General features: G+C 39.4%; 1 protein-coding gene across 3 annotated transcripts in view; it reads right to left on the bottom strand.

Annotated features, from left to right (window-relative positions):
* DESI2 (desumoylating isopeptidase 2) overlaps positions 1 to 18,160 on the bottom strand; it is a 41,583-nt gene extending 23,423 nt beyond the window's left edge. Inside the window, exons 1-2 of one of the 3 annotated variants that reach the window (XM_032646424.1) lie at positions 17,873 to 18,160; positions 17,464 to 17,580 (exon numbers count right to left, since the gene is read on the bottom strand). In XM_032646424.1, the coding sequence (XP_032502315.1) occupies positions 17,464 to 17,580; positions 17,873 to 17,914 (159 nt within the window). In that variant the 5' untranslated portion in view covers positions 17,915 to 18,160. The remainder of the gene's footprint in view (positions 1 to 17,463; positions 17,581 to 17,872) is intronic. The other 2 variants (XM_032646431.1, XM_032646440.1) reach the window with 2 other exon arrangements.
* Positions 18,161 to 18,485: the final 325 nt, after the last annotated feature.

Below are 18,485 nucleotides of genomic sequence, written 5' to 3'. Positions count from 1 at the left end.
CTTCACTTAGTATGATAATCTCCAGGTCCACCGTGTTGCTGCAAATGGCATTATTTCATTCTTTTTAATGGCTAAGTAATATTCCATAGTATATATGTAAAATGGTATAGCAGTTTTGGAAAAATTTGGCAGTTTCTCAAAAAAATATTAAGCCTAAATTTACTATATGACCCACAATTTCACTCCTGGGTTTATACTCAAGAGAAATGAAAATATATAGTCATACGAAAACTTTTCATCTATGTTCACAGTAGTATTACTCACTATAGCCAAAAAGTGGAAACAACCCAAATGACCCTCAACTGATGAATGAATAAATACAGTGTGGTATATCTATAAAATGTAGTATTATTTCTCAACAAAAAGGAAAGAAGTACTGATGCGTGCAGCAAATGAATGAACCTTGATAACATTATGCTAGGTGAAATAAGTCAATCACAAAAGACCACAGAGTGTATAATTGCATTTATATGAAATGCCTAGAATAGGTAAATTTATACAGATAGAAAATAGATTAGTGGCTACTTATGACTGGGAGGTTTGCAGGGAAATGGGGAGTGACTGCCATTGGGGGTATACGGTTTCTTTCTGGGGCAATGAAAAATGTCTAACATTGAATGCAATGATGGTTGTAAAACTCTGAATACACCAAAATCCACTGAATTATACACAAAGGGTAAACTGTATGGTATGTGAACTATATCTCAATAAAACTGTTTAAAAAATGCTAGGAATAGAAGTAAAGGATCTACTAACTTGTACCAAATGGTAGAAGAGTATATACTTTCACAGTTGGCAAACCTAAACAGAAACTATTTTATAAATATGAATCCTCCAAGGACAAAATTTCCTGCAGATACTTATCCCCAATCAAAAACTTTAGATTATTTCTCAAATTATAGACCGCATTCCTAATTCTAGATAGCTGCCTTCAAAAACATGCAGAAAACAGACTATAAACAAATAACATATCAAGAACAGGAAAAAAAAAAAAGGGAATTCCCTGGCGGTCCAGTCATTAGGACGCTGCGCTTTCACTGCCAAGGGCCTGGGTTCAATCGCTGGCCAGGGAACTGAGATCCCGCAAGCCACACAGCAAGACTGAAGAAAAAAAAAACCCAGGAAAAAAATATCCTCTAAATATACATATTCTGGTCAACCACCGCTCATATATAAACAGCAGCACATTACTGAATAAATTTTATGAAGTAAATGTGATGTTTTTCTTTGGTGTGATTTTTTTTCTGAATGGACTCCAAAGAAAAGTGGGTAAGCCTTCCACAGAGATGCTCTCTAAAATGTTCTTGTTTCTGTTAGGGTTTCCTAGCTCTATTATCAGAGAACACGCCTGGAAGGCTCACTCTTTAAAAACTGGGCAGACTGCCTGTGGAAGACATGTGTTTAATTCAAGGTCAGCAAGCCTTATCTAGTCCTTCTGCCTCAAAGTCCTGCCAAGGCTATGCAGACAATATGGATGATGCCTACTTTAAGTGGAGATTTAATGACATAACTGTAAACAAACAGAAAAAGTACAGCGGTCCCATTGCACCCACGGGGGATTAGTTCCAGAACCCCCCCAGATTTTCAAGTCCCTTATTTGAAACGGTGTGGTACAGTCAGACCCCTGCATCTGTGGATACGGAACGCCGGCTGTGTATGAGGACTGTCTTTCACTGAATGATTTCAGTTGTGAAACTGTCCTACAGTGATTTGCTGTTGGTAGTTATTCATGTAATTACTATCCTCTCATAGTTTAAGATTTTTGAAATTAATAGTAGTGTTTCTCAATGCTCCTCTAACTTGTTTTCCATCCTCTGTCATTACTTTAAAAAATTATTTACCACTGTCAAAACATTTCACGTGGCATCTCTGGAATAAAAATCTCCCTAAAAAGCTCAAAAGAGCTTCTCAAACTTGCTATGTGGAAATTCATGCTTTTGTAGAACCATAAAACATTGATATTTTCTAACAGAAGATATAAATATGCAACATGAAATCACAGCCAAGAAAATGTATCCATGAAAAACAAACAAACCAAGCTGCTGAATTAGATATGACTGGATGTTAGCAAGATTTCTGTTAATTTTTGTTGGGTATGTCTTCATTGATTTTGTTGTTTAAACAGCAGCAGATGCCAAAAGTTTGAAATTATATACTTGGGAAAAATGGATAATACAGGACAATTTTATTTAAAGGCTTAGCCTTTTATTTGAATTGGGAAAAGACCACTTTTATTGCTAGAGTTTGTCCAAGTCTAAGAATACAACAAGTATTCAGGAGACTAGGTGAACTATTGCTCTGAGACAACTGCAGAAGCTGGGATGAAGAGGTATATATAATGACACTGGGACCAGCCCTGCAGAGAAAGCTTACCACACAGGGCCATGCTGTGTGAGGCAGGAGTGAAATGGAACACTAGGGGCAGATCCACTAAAGGAAACTATACATTCAAGTTTACCCAATGCTGACAACTATACAATCTCTCAAGGATTATATGAAAAATCAGATGTTTTCATTTGAAAGTTTACAGTTTGATTCTTCTCAAACTTTTCCCAACATACCAAAGGAAAACAGTAAACCACCCAGCCGCTACCACAAAAGAGTATCTCTCGAACCACCAAACAACAGCAGAGTTACCACAACATGTCCACGTCAACCACCTACTAAACCATTTGGTTAGCTTAATCTAAGGCTATCTTTCCCTTAGGATCAAACAGGAAAGCCCAAAACGTTCTTGTGTTCCAGTCTGGATCACAAGAGTATTGCTTCTATTATCTTTGAATTTACTTCAGAGTTTATTGCTTGAATAGAAAAAGGTTGATCCAAGCATTACAATGAACAACGCTGAAGCATTTGAACTATAGTGGAAAGACACTGGGCTGAGTGTCAGGAGATGGGGGTTCTTTGTCTTGTTTTCTTCACAGATATTTGGTAACTTTAAAAAAGTGTTTTTTAATTTTATTTAAAAATTAAAAAAAATTTTATATTGGAGTATAGTTAACAATGATGTGTTAGTTACAGGTGTACAGCAAAGTGATTCAGTTATACCCATACAAGTATCCATTCTTTTTCCAATTCTTTTCCCATTAGGTTATTATAGAATATTGAGCTGAGTTCCCTGTGCTATACAGCAGGTCCTTGTTGGTTATCTATTTTAAATATAGTAGTGTGTACATGTCAATCCCAAAGTCCCAATCTATCCCCGTCCCACACTGATATTTGATAACTTTTAAAGATACCCAATATGTCTCAAAAAGTGTTTGATTCCAATTCAGATCCTGGAGCCAGAACACCTTGGTTCAAATTCTGACTTCATTATTTACTAGTTGTGTGACCTGGGTAAAGATATTTATCCTCTCTGTCCTTATTTATAAAATGGAGATAATAAATAGTATCTTCCACAGAAGACTATTGTGAGGATTAATAAATTAGTATGTATAAAGTACTTAGAACAGCGCTTGACCTATAGTAAACATTAAGCATTAGTAGTAGCAAACACATATATTGATAATATGATCCTTCCCTAATACTCTGTTCTACACATTGGTAAAGGGTCGTATGCACGTGTAAATAAGCAGATTGGTTCTGGCTACCCGTTAATTCTCAGAATTTTCAAGAATCTTTGGGAGTTGATGTCAAATTACCAAGAGCAGTGACTCACTAGACTGAACAGCAAACAATGGCAAAGTTAATTTGACTCTAAGACTCCTATAAGCAATGATTTATATTCTTGAAAAGTACAGATCTGAGTAAAAGGTCTCTGTAAATAAGGCAGTGGTTTTATAGGATTCTTATATATTCATGAAGGACATGAGCAGAGGGCTGGAGAACCAGTCTCACTTTGGTGCTAGGACCTTACAGTCTTGTACTTCCTAAGTCCATGGAGGTGGCAAGTAAGTAAAGAGAAGAGGGCCAAGGAAGGACCACTAATACACGCTTTACCTCCTTTGATACCAGCCAGTGTCACTGAAGTTTAGAAGGCTTATCAAAGCATTCCAAAGTATTAATATAAAAAGGTAAGAGGAAACCATTCACAGAAAAGTTATCATCTTGAAATATGTGGGAAGGCAATAAATACATAAACTATAGTTAACTTTTGAGCTCAATCTTGCTTCAATGAAAAAATTGGCCTAAATATTTCTATTTATTATTTTAAAGCATTGCTTATAGAAGTGAACTGACTGTACTATATTATAGTCATATATTAAAATGTTAAGTTCTTCTTCTGATAGAGAACTTTCATTAAACTTCATTTTAGTCAGTGATTTGCTTTATTCATTTAATAAAATGTTATGCTTCCTGTTTGAAAGCAACAGCAATGATAAATGCAATCTCCCTAGTCTGGAACTTAAAACACTTAATATAACCACTTAGAGCCTGGGTCTGACTTCCTTAAAAGGCAGTATTAAATGATCTAAGTATAAAGTATGACTGTTTCCCCTATAAACTAGAACCAGTGTTCACTGGATTAAAAGTAAACATTTTACTTAATTCCCAAAAAAAGGTGTTTAGGACAAGGCATTTCAATTACTGAGTTAAAATTCCAAAATAGGGCTTCCCTGGTGGCGCAGTGGTTGAGAGTCCACTTGCCAATGCAGGGGACACGGGTTCGTGCCCTGGTCCGGGAAGATCCCACGTGCCACGGAGCAGCTGGGCCTGTGAGCCATGGCCGCTGAGCCTGCGCGTCCGGAGCCTGTGCTCCGCTACGGGAGAGGCCACAACAGTGAGAGGCCCGCGTACCGCAAAAAAAAAAAAAAATCCAAAATAAACTGTGACTAGTAGAGATTGTGGGATAATTATTATAGTGTCATCTAATATAAAACTGTCCTTGATGTTCACACTGTTAAACTACCTTATGAAGTCTTTCTGGTACCACTGGATTTAGCCCAAGATAACCTTACAGCAAATGCTATTTAATACCGACAGTAAATCATATTTAATGCTATCTATGGTGCCTTAGCATCAGGTTAGTCATAAAGCAGAGAGACAATAAAAACTCACTGAATGAAAAGATTTTCTAGTATCTTTTTTAGATGAAATCACGATTATCCAGTGCTATGTCTGTTAATTTGCTTTATACTATAAGAAATAGATTCTATTCCATAATAATTATTTCTAAGAAAATGTCCAATCTTTTCACTACCTGAAAATATTATCTAATAAGCACATGGCCAACTCTCTGTCTTAGAAAAAAAAATCTTTATGTAACAAAAACATTTTCATTACAAAGTTATTTATAAATTGTTGATAACAGTAGGTATTAAGCCTCAATTTTTTAGAGTACATAATCTCTCCTGATTATGAAAGATTTGTAATTTTTTAGTTAATAGTGTTTTATAAATGTAAAGTGTTTCATAAATATAAAGTTTTATAAATATAAAGTTTTGATAGACCTCACGAGTGTGAATATGCCTAACTACATACTGACACGATAATCTAAGAAACCAAGGAAAATGTGGTGACGTGTATTTTGTACAGAGCTAAAGCTTCCTCCTGTTTATTAACTATGCAAGCTAATTTTCAAAAACAAATTATTATGTTTACCAAAGGATCTAATTTCTAAGACCCTCCCACAACAAGCTAGACATAGGATGACTGTGAATTAAGTTATTTAAAGGAGAATAGATTTTTAGAAGTCAAATCAACAGTGAACCAAATGCCCCTTGAATATTTTTAAGACTAACCCTATTTTATATTAGCCACCGTTTGACTCTACTAGTGATGATAAGTAGATGGGGCAGGGTACTGCCAATTCTTGGTCCTGAGCCACATCTACACCAGAAAACCATGTTCTGGAAAATCTCTCGTATCAGGCACTTAATTTAGTTGTGTGAAATAAAAATTTTGGTAAAACCCTGAAACTCCTTTTAAGAAGGCCTATTTGCACCTGACTGTCCTCCTGGATTGGGTTCTAAAACTGCATGAGATCTGAGACAAAGTCTTACTTAATTCTGTACCTTGCATGTTGCTTAGTGTATTGTATTATATCGTACTTAGATCACTCAAATACTTGATGAGCTGAAATGTAGCAAGGAATATGTAATGCTTTTCCCTTTGTCCTGTTCTTAAACATGACCCATGGGAAAACAACTCCATTTTTTCTCTCATTCAAGAAATATGTACTGAACACCTATTATGTGCTAAGAACTAGCAATACAGAAGTGAACATGATCAAGTTCCTGTTCTCATGGAGCTTGCCTTCCTGAGAGGTATCTTTTAAACTGTAGGTTTAAAACCCATTAAAGAATCCTAAAATCATTTCAGTGGGTTGCACCAGCATTATTTTAAATGAATGAAACATAATGCAATAGAACTTATCAGAGGACATCACACACAGCAAGGTGTTTCCTGAACATCTGGTTTCAGTTACATGTGTGTATAATAAGTATTATGTAAAATGTATATTTTAGTTGGTCCAGGATAAAACTGAGAAATAGTTCTAGAAGGTTCCCCTAAATTGCATCTCAATTTAAATCTCATTTAAAATTTTTACTTACCTACAAAGCTATAAATAAAGCAAGTTAGAGAACTTTGATTCAATAAAATGTATGTCAGGGACTCTGCTCGACACTGGGGATACAAGGATGATTAACTCACTGTCCTTGCCCATAAGGAACTCATTAAGAATGTAAACAATCAGTCAAAATTTGACAAGTGTTAAAACAAATATGTGTATATGTAATAAATTAATAACTCTTTTTGGGTTACTCTAACACATGCTTTCACTTATTCTTTCATAAAACAGTCCACATAAAATATGTAAATCAATTATGGGATATTCAAGCATGTAATCTGTGCCCAAGGCCACATAATGACTGGCTAAACTGTAAACAGAGCCCAGGTTTCTTAGCCTTCACCTAGTGCTTTTTGAAGTCACATGACTACTTCCTAACAGTCTCATGTGGCTTTAATTTTCTTTACATGATCTTGAAGTACCCTGAAACTTCAGAATAAGATGGAGATCAATACTATTAGTTCATTATTTTTCCTTAAATGTGAAATTATGGTGATCCATCATGTACCATCGCAAGTAAAAAGAAATAGCCATCACTTACTCTGCCTAAATGCCATGTGACATGCCTACCTTATTACTAGTTTAGTAATGTAGAGACCTCCTATTCTGGGAACTATAACTAACCCTCAAATCTGAAGGAGTGGGAAAATCTAGAAGATATGTTCCTTCTGGAAACTAGAATTTCGACTGTACTTCAACCAGACAACTCTTTTTATACTATTCAGTAGACTAGTATACACACAACAGATTATACTGAGAACTGCTGGAGACAATTAACATGTTAACTTTATCTGGTGGTTCATTTAACTCAGTGTTGGACAGTGAGCTAGAAATTATAATTACACTACGGTATACAAACCAACCTCAAGCTAAGTTGTTTATTTTTAGTTTCCACAAATATTTAAAGACTTATATAAATTAGAAGCATTAAGTTCATCTGGCAGAAAGGCTGAAGACCAGCTGTCAACTCTAACACACAAAGGGGAAAAAAAGGCTATACAATTAACCCCAATTTTATACATATAGTACGATGGAGATCTTGGAGATGGTGTCAAGTGTACAACACCCCGCATTTTTTTAAATCTAAATTTACTATTAATTTTTTATACAATTTTTAAAAGGTTGCTTTCCATTTACAGCTGTTATAAAATACTGGCTATATTCCCCATGTTGTACAATATGTCCTTGAGCCTATCTTACACCCAAAAGTTTGTACCCTTTTGCGCACCCCTGCAAACTGGTAACCCCTAGCTTGCTCTCCATTCAACAGCCTGCTTTTAATGCTTCACTCTGGGTAGCACTTTATTCTGTGTACTAACACTCCTTTAGATAAACTGATGAAATTCCCAAACTCGAGTTATTAAGTGTTGCAACAGCTGAAAGTATACAAATGGAAGCTCATTTAGCTTCTACAATCCTGCAAATAACACTAGCGATAACAATAGCTAACACTTTCCAGTGCTTATCACGTGCCAGGTATCATCCTATGCATTTTACACAAATTGACCCATGATCCTTAAAAAAACCCTATGAGCTAGGTACAGTGCTATTCCCATTTTATTTTATTTTTAAATTTTTTGGCCGTGCTACCTGGCATGTGGGATCTTAGCTCCCTGACCAGGGATTGAACCAGCACCCCCTGCATTGGAAGCATGGAGTCTTAACCACTGGACTGCCAGGGAAGTCCTATTCCCATTTTAGAAAGAAATAGAAGCACAGAGAAGTTAAGTAATTTTCCTAAAGTCACACAGCTAAAACGCAGGAGGTAGAATACAAATCCATGCAGCCTGATGCCAGGCTAAACCACAAAGAACTGCATTTCACTACTTCCGGTAACAGATTCCACACAGTAAGCGTGACCAAGGAGAAGGTAGAGAAGGCGTGACCAAGGAGAAGCCAGGTCTGTCTCAGCCCTGACTCTTTCTCACATCGATACTCTTGTTCTGAACCAGTGTGGATGCTTTGGGACTCTCACTTGCCACCTGACTGGCTAGGGAGACCCGTCAAGACACCAGAGCAAAGCACGTCCCCGGAGGTGAGCAGCCAGCCATAGGGTTGAAACCCAAAGCCATTGCAGGTGTCCAGCAGCATGCTTCTCCATCCTGCAAGTAGCAACAATGAACAAGAGGGCACAGTGGAGGAAGAAACTGTTTCAGGACAAGTCCTAGGGGAACTTCAGGTAAGTCCACAAACCTTTTTAAAGTGATCACTATGTTCCAAGCTCTGGGAATAAAAAGAAGAGTAACACACTGTCTCTGCCCTCAAGCTCGCTGCAGAGTGAAGAATTTATAAACAGAGATAATAAGGACTGGAAAATATTACAGCATATTCATATGCTGACTGGAATGACAGTAGAGGGGGAAAAACTGAGAGAGAACAGAAGAAAAGCAAAGTCCTTGCATAGGAGAGCATGGGCTTCAGCACACAGTGGAAGGTTTGACCTCAGGCAGGGACACTGGCAATTCGTTCCCTTTCCATGTAATAGGATGGAGGTGAACAGTGGTGGTGGAAGGATGAGAAAATTCTCTTCAGTCGTTTTTTTTTTTTTTTTTTAATTTAAGTGAAATAAGCAGTGAAGCCATCAGCTGACAGTAAGGAATGTGGGGAGAGAGTATGAAATACTGTAGTTGTCTTGGAGAGTGGGAAAGTCAGTTGACCATAGAAATAAGGAAGCACTGCCAGACAGCACTTAGGGTCCTCTTGGGGTTTATGGTCATGATTTTAAAGTGAGATTAGTCTGTATGGTTGTATATTTTTCTCTAGCTGCATTTGTCTGCTGAGGTGTGGAGGACATGAAGAGTTCAATTTAACATTTGCCAGACAAATGTGACAGAGGGAATGATTAAAATGGTAGACTACAAATCTAACTTAGACGGTAGGGGGAGAGCAAGGTCGTGATTATTTTAAGGAATTGACTCACGTGATAGTGGGGGATGACAAGTGTGAAATTTGCAGGGCAGGAGAACAGGCAGGAAAGGCAGGGAAGAGGTGATGTTACAGCTCGTCTGGCGGCAGAATTCCCTCTTCCTTACGGACCGCAGTCTTTTCTCTTAAGATCTTCAACTGATTGGATGAGGCCCAACCACATTATGGAAGATAATCTGCTTTACTCAGTCTCCTGATTTAAATATTAATCATCTAAAAAATATCTTCATAGCAACATCTAGACTGCTGTTTGACTGAAAACTGGGTACTCTGCCCTAGCCATGTTGACACATAAAATTAACCATCAGAGGACCATTTACAGAAAAGGTTTAGGATGTAGGGGATTTTAAAAATCACTACTCATTCATGAGTTCCAAAGAGCACAGTGAAAGTTAGTTTAGGAATGGGTGTAAGATTAGGACAAATAAAAAGAGAAACACAGCACTTTCCAAGGATGAGGGCAGCTATATGGTGGTTAAGGGCACGGATTTTAGTGTCAGAGCTCTTGGTTCAAGACTGCTCTATCACTTATGGCATGATTCTGAGCACATTCTTCAACTAAGCCCCAGTTTCATCATTTTTAAAAAGGATATGAGGGAATGGCTTATTGCAATGGCTGGCATACAGAAAACATTCAAAAATGTTAGCTCTAATTTTTTTTAAAGGTTTATTTATTATTTATTTTTAATTTATTTATTTTTGGCCGTGTTGGGTCTTAGTTGCGGCACGTGGAATCTTCGTTGAGACATGCGGGATCTTTCACTGTGGCACACAGGGCTCTTTGTTGTGGTGCGTGGGCTTCTCTCTAGTTGTGGCGTACATGTTTCTCTCTCGAGTTGTGGTGCACAGGCTCCAGGGCACGTGGGCTCTGTAGTTGTGGCGCCCGGGTTCCAGAGCGCGTGGGCTGTGTAGTTTGCGGCACGCAGGCTCCAGTTGAGGCGTGCAGGCTCTAGCTGAGGTGCGCGAGCTCAGGCTTAGCTGTCCCGCGGCATGTGGGATCTTAGTTCCCCGACCAGGGATCAAACCCCTGTGCCCCGCATTGTAAGGCGGGATCTTTACCACTGGACCACCAGGGAAGTCCCGTTAGCTCTTATTGTTATGGGAAAAGACTCAATATTGTAAATCTATCAATTCTCCCCAAAATTATTCATAAATTTAATGTCATTACACTTAAATTTTCAATGACATTTTTTTACAAATTGATTTTAAATTTTATTTGAAAAACAAATGTGTGGGAAAAATAAAGAGAATTCTGAAAGAGAATATGAGAAACTTATCACCAGTTATCAAAACACAGTAGAATACTGCAATTAAACATCTGTAATGGTGCAGGAAGTGGTAACTAAATAAATGAATAGTATAGAAAGTCAAGAAATAGATTTATATATCCATGATAATTTAAGACAGGATAAACGTGGCACGTACCTCCAATTAACATGGGGAACCATGGGTCACTCAATAATTAGTATTGGTTTTCCACCTGGGAACAAACATGTAGATTATTTCTATAATTTTAGGCTAGGGGAAGCCTTTCTAGGGATGACATGAGACTGAAATGTCATAAAACAAAAAAAAATCTTGTGGGCTACTGGGTATACAGCTAAAAGAACTGAAAGCAAAGATTTGAACAGATTTATTTGTAGACCCATGTTCACAGCAGCATTATTTACAATAGCCAAAAGGTGGAAGCAAACAAGTGTCCATCAACAGATAAACGGATAAACAAAATGTGGAATATTATTCACCTTTAAGAAGGAAGGGAATTCTGACACATGCTACAACAGGGATGAAACTTGAGGACACTATGCAAAGAAAAATAGGTCAGTTACAAAAAGACAAATAATGTATGATTCCACTTATATGAGGCATCTAGTCAAATTCATAGAGAAAGAAAGTAGAATGGGAATAACCAGGGACTGGGGGGAAGGGGAAGTGGGGAATTGTTTCATGGGTATAGTTTCACTTTTGCAAGATGAAAAAGTTCTGGAGATTGGTTGCACAACAATGTGTTATACACGGAACTACACAGGTAAAAATAGTTAAGACAGTAAATTTTATGTGTATTTTAACAAAGTCAAAAAAAAAAAAGACAAAAAAGTATGGAATTTTTTCAGAGCCTTACAAAGTACTTCTAAAAAAGAAAATGAGTAACAGCCATGAAAACTTTGGAATGATAAAAAAGGGAAACTGGCCCAGCCATACACTAAATATATTGTGAGATTATAATAATTAAAATACTGTAGTAATGAGACTAGAATCAATCCTGTATGGGCAAGAATTTAGTATTATGATAAGGATGACATCACAATTTAGTGAGGAGAGACTTTTATTTCAAATAATGTGGGGTTCATTAGTTAAGTTTTGAGTTATTGTTCTGGGGGTAGGGGACTATCACAGTCATACACCAAAATACATTCCAAATAAATCGAAACAAAATTATTGACATGTATCTCGTTTCCCTTTATTATTGTTCTGCCTTTCTCATAGTTTAAGATTATTTTGGCAGTCTTCTCTTTATATTCTAGTAACCAACTGGGTGATACTTGAACAATAATGGTGCTTTGGAATTTAAATATTCTTATAGAAAATCTGACAGTCAATAAATGGAAAGTGTAAGTATAACCTGTCTTAAGAAAAATCCATTTAACAAAAGATTTCACCTAAAATAGTAGGCTCTCCTTAGTATTAAAGTACTTAATTTATAAGTTTCACTGAATTCTATACTGTTAACTTTATCCATCAACACGTGACCTCGGGATTGATATACACTATACCACTGCAGTTTGAAGGGTCTGTAGTCATCAGCATGCTTGGACCCTTAATATCGGAGTATTTGCCAATCATAAAAGATTCCCATACTTTACTTTCTGAATACAGGTGACGGCTGAACAACACGGGACCACTTAATACGTGGATTTTTTTCAATAAACATACAGTCAGCCCTCCGTATCCACAGGTTCCACACCTGTGCACGTGGAGGGTCAACCACAGGATTTGAGCATCTGCAGATTTTGGCATCTAGAGTGGATCCTGGAACCAATTCCCCCATGGATACTAAGGGATGACTGTACATCAAATTTTCCATTTTAAATTACTAGGTTAACATTTATTCCATGCCAAGTCAAGGGACTGCTAAAAGGGAACACCGAACATTTTGGGGTTTACAAAATACCTTTCACAGATGGTGTGGTAGGCAGAATGACTCCTTAAGATGTCCAGATCCTGCTCTCCAGAACCCGTGAATATGCTATACATGACAAAGGGACTTTGCAGATGTAAGGATACAGACTTTAAGATAGATACTACCCTGGAATATCCTTGTGGGTCTCATCTAATTATAAGAGCCCTTAAAAGCAGAGAACTTTTACTGGATGGAGGTAGGAAACATATGGGAGAAGGGGAGGCCAGAGATATGTGAAGTGTGAGAAGGAATCAATGCATTATTGCTGGTTTGAGGATGAAGGATGCAAGAGGCTTTAAGCATCTGAGAGAGGCTCGGCTGACAAAACAACAAGGAATGGGACCTCAGCCCTACAACTGCAAGCAACTGAATTCTGGGAACAATCTAACGGGCTTAGCAGCAGATGTGTCCCCCACAGCCTAGGCCAGCTGACACCTTGCTTTCAAGCCTTGTGAGATCTGGAGCAGAGGAACCAGCCTAGTCCACCTGAATGCATGACCTACAGAAGTGTGAGAGAATAAATCTGCATTACTTTAAACCACTAAGTTTTGGGCAATTTGTTATTGCAGGAATATAAAACAAATATACAGAGGGACTGGATCCTTTTATACACTAAACCAAAAAAAAAAAAAAGAAAGAAAGAAAAGAAAAAAGGAGATACTGTCAGAGATAACATAGGAGGGCAGATTTATGACTGACCTTTTTCTTTTTTTTTTTTTACTAGACTCACGGGTCACTGTTTCTATATCAAGTGGTAGGAAAGTCACTGGCCCAAGAAGCATACTTGGTACAAGAAAGTTAAGACTAGTTCCTATTAACTAGTTAAATCTTATTAAAATTCAGGAACTGACAATGTTTTTGAAGGGATTCTCTTCCAAGGAGTGACTAAAATCCAAGTTCAAAGAATAAACAGATTAAGAACATTTCTTCAGTCTAGTTACACAGTGTTAAAAACAAAACAAAACAGAACAAAAAGAACAATGTCAAAGAAGAATAATTGATGTTATTTTGCTATCTTACTTCCCTTCTTGGTCCAATAAAGCTAAAATCCTGCAATAAACTAAGTAAAAGTACAAGGAAAAAAACCCAGAAATAGGCATTTGACACAGGGAGAAGAGGGAACAGATGACCTTTTCAGGCCATTCAAGTACTAGCACCATTCCTAACAAAACTGCCTAGTTAAAATCCCATTCATCTGGTAAATATTTACTTACAGAACACATTCTAGCGACAGGCCCTCTTCTAAACACTGGTGATAGTATGATGCCATCAAGGAACTTACAGTGTAGTGGGATGCACAGAATTATAACACATGCGGTGACTGAGACATGCAGAAATTACAACTAGGGCACAGAAGTTAAGCCAAGTCTGATGAATAAAGGCTAAGCTACAGCTAGGAGCAGGGGGTCATACTGATCAACGCTGGAACAGGACATTCCACACAGAAGGATCAGCATGTGTGAAAGAACCTGGGTACAGTATAGCTTATTGGGATAACTTAAAATTTTCATTGTGTGAGCATAAAGAGTATATGTTGGGGGGAGGGGAGATAGTGGGGGACTGGTAGGAAATGGGCCTTTAACAAGAAATGTGGGGGACGGGGGGGGGTTCGGTAGAGTAACGGGGAAGGGTCTGAAGTCAGGAAAGGAGAAAAGGGAAAAAAAAGTTTGTTCCTGGACATGTTGTTTTATGATATTATGGAATCACTCAGGTGAAAAGTATATTTAAATGAGTCTGAAACTCTTTCAGAAAGTCTGAATTATATCTACAGATGTACGGGAAGTCAGACCATGTCACACCTGCATGGCCTCACACTCTCTAGAAGTGTAACGCAGACAGGAGGATCAAAAGAATGGAGTCCAGACAAAAACTTCCTCATTTGAAGAGTCCTAGAAAGTGTTTCTTTTCTGTTAAGACTCTGAAGATGTACAGGTGCGGTTTAACAATAGGAAGAAAATTGTTTATGGAATGAATCTACAAATGTCATCATATTACTGCATATTCTTACTTTATAAAAATTCCTTAGTAGCACAAAATCTGGATCTATGACACATGAAGACTTTGTGCTAAAGTGACTATACCAGAGACTGGCCCAGCAAGTGAAACTAATCTGAATCACCTGCTTTACTATGTATGCCAGTAAGTTAGCAATATGTGAATAACCTCATTCCCAAGACTTGGAAAATAACTCCAGGACATGTTTTATTGGTGGTAGATTACCCCAAAGTACAGAGAGGAACAAAATCACTGAGAAGGCAGCAAGCAATAATTAAGCAGCACTGTGTAAGATAAAGTAACCTTTCGAGGATTATACTGTTTCTTCATGAGAAGAAAGTTAATTCAGATGACCCTGATACAATTATTTTCATGTATGTGGCAGAGTTATGGGAGAAAAGAAATGATGAACAGCTCCCAATCTACTGAACAGGAAAATTACAGTCACCTAGAGCAGGTAACAGTCTCACAGAGAAAGAGGTACAAGGATACACCACAAGAGGTCCCTATAAACAGTGATTATAAGTGCAAATCAAAGGCTGATTTTCATGTTTACCAAGTCTGGACTAGATAGATAGTTGATGTATTAGGCCTGTACAGACAGACCACAGCAATCCTCATCAAAGTCATTTATGATGAATAGGAAGTACTACCAAAGATAAAAGGAATTTGCCCTTGACATCAAGCAAAAATGTTTCAAAAACCAAAACTGGCTTGAAAAAAATGAGAGTGTAATAGATACAAATTAGTACCTCAACCCACTGGTCTTAATTCTAAAACGTAACTCTGATCACATTGCTCCTCCCCACAAAAACTTTAAATGGTTCCCCCTGGCTCACAGCCCAGCCCCTCAGCCCCAAATAATAAAAATTCTAATCAAACTGAAAGTTTTGTCTCCTTTCATGCATCCTACACTCTCGCTATACTGGATTTCCCAAATCCAACCTATGCTTTCCTACTCCTGCCATTGTTCATGCTGAATGTTCCCTGCATACGGAAATCCTACCAGTCCTTCAGGTTTTGCCCCCTTTATCTTTCAGCATTCCCTGATCCTACAAGCACACTCAGTCTTCTCCTTTACATCTTGTTCTCCTCTTATCAAAAGCATGGTATTCTGTTTTGAATTGTTACTACTGTTGTTAACTCCCCTATGACTTTCTAAATTCCTTAAAGAAAAAAAGGGTAATTAATTAATTTTTGTGACTTTTACAGGGTCCTAACTAAATAGCTGTAGGTTGCTGAGTTAGTGACACAAAACACTCACAGACCGAAAGCCCTTAAAAGAACATATAAAAGCAAGTTTATTAGAAGTCATATAATTCAGCTAGTTTCCATTCTGATAATAAACATTCACATGCTCCTTCTCCTCCTGTTGACACAGGAATTATTCAGTAGAGAAAATAATGAAACAGACTGTGGTCTAGAAATTCTAGATCCTATTCATAGTTACCTGGGAAGGTTTAACCTACCCTATTCTCTGCTTCCTTTGTAACTACCTACTTTACAAAAGTGATGTGAAGAATAAGATCTTTGTTATCCAGTTAATATTTTTAAAATCTGTCAGAACACTCCTCCCTTTAAAATATACTGCTTTTAATATCATCTCTAGCTTTTCCTACATTTACCACATGGCAATGATTTTTGTGATTCACAGAATACCTAAAGTGTAAAAAAGGCCATTAAAAGCCAAAGAATGTACTTTCAGTTTTATTAAAAAAGCAAAACACTCTCTTCCTCTACTTTCACAGACTTCTTTTAGGCTATGAAACCGTGGTCCTCTGGCCATTGCATAATCCTAATTTCTAACGGGGTTTAATAATCTAGAAGAAAAGGGATATTGTGCTCTCAAGAGCAGAATATATCCTGAGGGACAGATGGTTTGTAACAATCTTCACGAATAAACAAGAAACCAAATTCAGATCACTGGGGGCGTGGTGGTGAGGAGGGTAAACAGAAGCAATAAAAATTCTTGGAAAATAAAGGCATCCACAGGTATCAGCAAAACGTTTTACTCTAGAGAATTATTTGCTCTAGAGAATTATTACTCTAGAGAATTACAGTCTTCTCTGTAACTTTTTCTATCATGTGCCACTTTTCTCTGTATGTTAACCCATCTCCTTTCACCTCCCAAGTTTGTATGTGAACTCAACAGAGATCTGATCTCACATCTCAAGCAGTCCTTATGGCCTTCTCACATAATTCCCAGATTGTGGCATGGGAATCCCTTTCTACCCAAGATGTTACACTCTAAATTTAAAAACTTAAAAACAATACAAGGGAGCAAAAATTTTAGATCTGTGAATGAGAACCGAGTCTCCTGACCTCCAGTATTTTTGCTCTTCTGCATCTTTAAGACAACAAAAATAATGTTGGGGACTTTTTCATTTGTCAATCCACTTAACAAGAAATTTTAAACATCACAGGTAGAGGGGAATCCCTTATAAAACAAAAACTAATCAACCGAAAGCAAACAAACCCAAGCACGCATCTAACTGCAACAATAACTGTGTACTGGGTATTTCAATGGCAATTATAAGGCAAACCAATCCTTGGACTCAATTCTGTGTGCTCACAGTACTCCGAAGTTAGATGACGACAAACAAGTTCTTCCCGTCCCTCTCCTGTGGTCACGTCACATACCTGTTGCATCACCTGGAAAGTGGTCTCCAAAGTCTAGGAAAGGAGCACCACCATGATCCCTAAATAATTCTGCTGGGCTATTTTCTGGATAAATTTTAGCCTCATTCATTTTAATGAGGTTGCCTTGGAGGCAAGGGTGTCTTGGCTCCTGTTCACCTTTAAAGAGACTCTAACACAGGCATCACAAGCGGTGACTTTGTGGACTTACAAGAGCTTGGGAGTTTTTGAAGTCTTGGGCTGGTCTGGCAGAGCAGGCAGTCGGCGTGGGAGAAGCGGGGCTGCCCCGGAGTTCGTGTGGAGTGGGAAGTCCGGCCCGCGACCCAAGCTTCGAGGAAGGGACAAGAGGTTCGGGCCCAGCCCTGGGTCCGGGCCAAGTCGGGGCACGCGAGAGGTTCAAGACGAACCGAGTCTTGGCCAAAGCCCCGGGGCAGACTGGGCAACGCTAACAAGCGCGTCGACGTTTACAAGGATTAAAAAATAATACTCCCCTCCCCCCACACCAGAGAACCAAGCGGGAGGCAGCGACGCGAGGCAGGAAGCGCGTGGGGCCGGGTCCGAGCCGACCGGCGAGAGGATGCGGGCCTGGGCCGGGCTCCCGCCGCTGGGGCCGTACTCACCATGTCGTACACGTTGAGCACCACTAACTGGTTAGCCCCCATCCTCCTCCCGGCGGCCGCCGCCTCGCCCTCCAGCTGCTTCGTCTCCGCGGGGCCGAGGCCGCTCTCACCGCCCCCCGGACGCCTCAGGGGGCCGGAGCCGGGCACTAAGCGCACAGCGCGGCCCGCGGCAGCCGGGGCGGGAACATCGGGAAGCGACTCGCTCCCGCGCGCCGCCAACTACACCCTCTGCGCCGACCGGGCCGGACCGCAGGCGGCCCGCTCCGGCTCAGGCGCCTCCCCCGGCAGCAGACACGTGGGGGAAGGCGGGGCCCAAGCGAGGGGCGGGCGCCAGGCCCCCGGGGGCGGGGCCGGCCGGCCGGCGCCTGGACTGAGCCCGCCTGCGCTCTAGCCTCCACTGCCGCACTCGGACCTAAGATGGCGCAGCCTCGGTGCCTCTCGGCCCGGGAGGAGCGGGTTCCCAGAAAGACTACAGTTCCCAGCATGCAATGAGGAAGCGCAGAGGCGGAGTCTCAACTGCAGTCCTTCCTCGCGGCGTGTTGCCAGCCGTCGACTACAGTTCCCAGCATGCTGCGGGGGCCCGGTGCTTCAGCCAGGCCTCCCTGGGAGACTA

The sequence above is a fragment of the Phocoena sinus genome, chromosome 1 (genome assembly GCF_008692025.1).
Source record: "Phocoena sinus isolate mPhoSin1 chromosome 1, mPhoSin1.pri, whole genome shotgun sequence".
Lineage (NCBI taxonomy): Eukaryota > Metazoa > Chordata > Mammalia > Artiodactyla > Phocoenidae > Phocoena > Phocoena sinus.
Note: the sequence above shows the minus strand (reverse complement) of the source record. Positions and strands in the feature narration are given on the sequence as shown.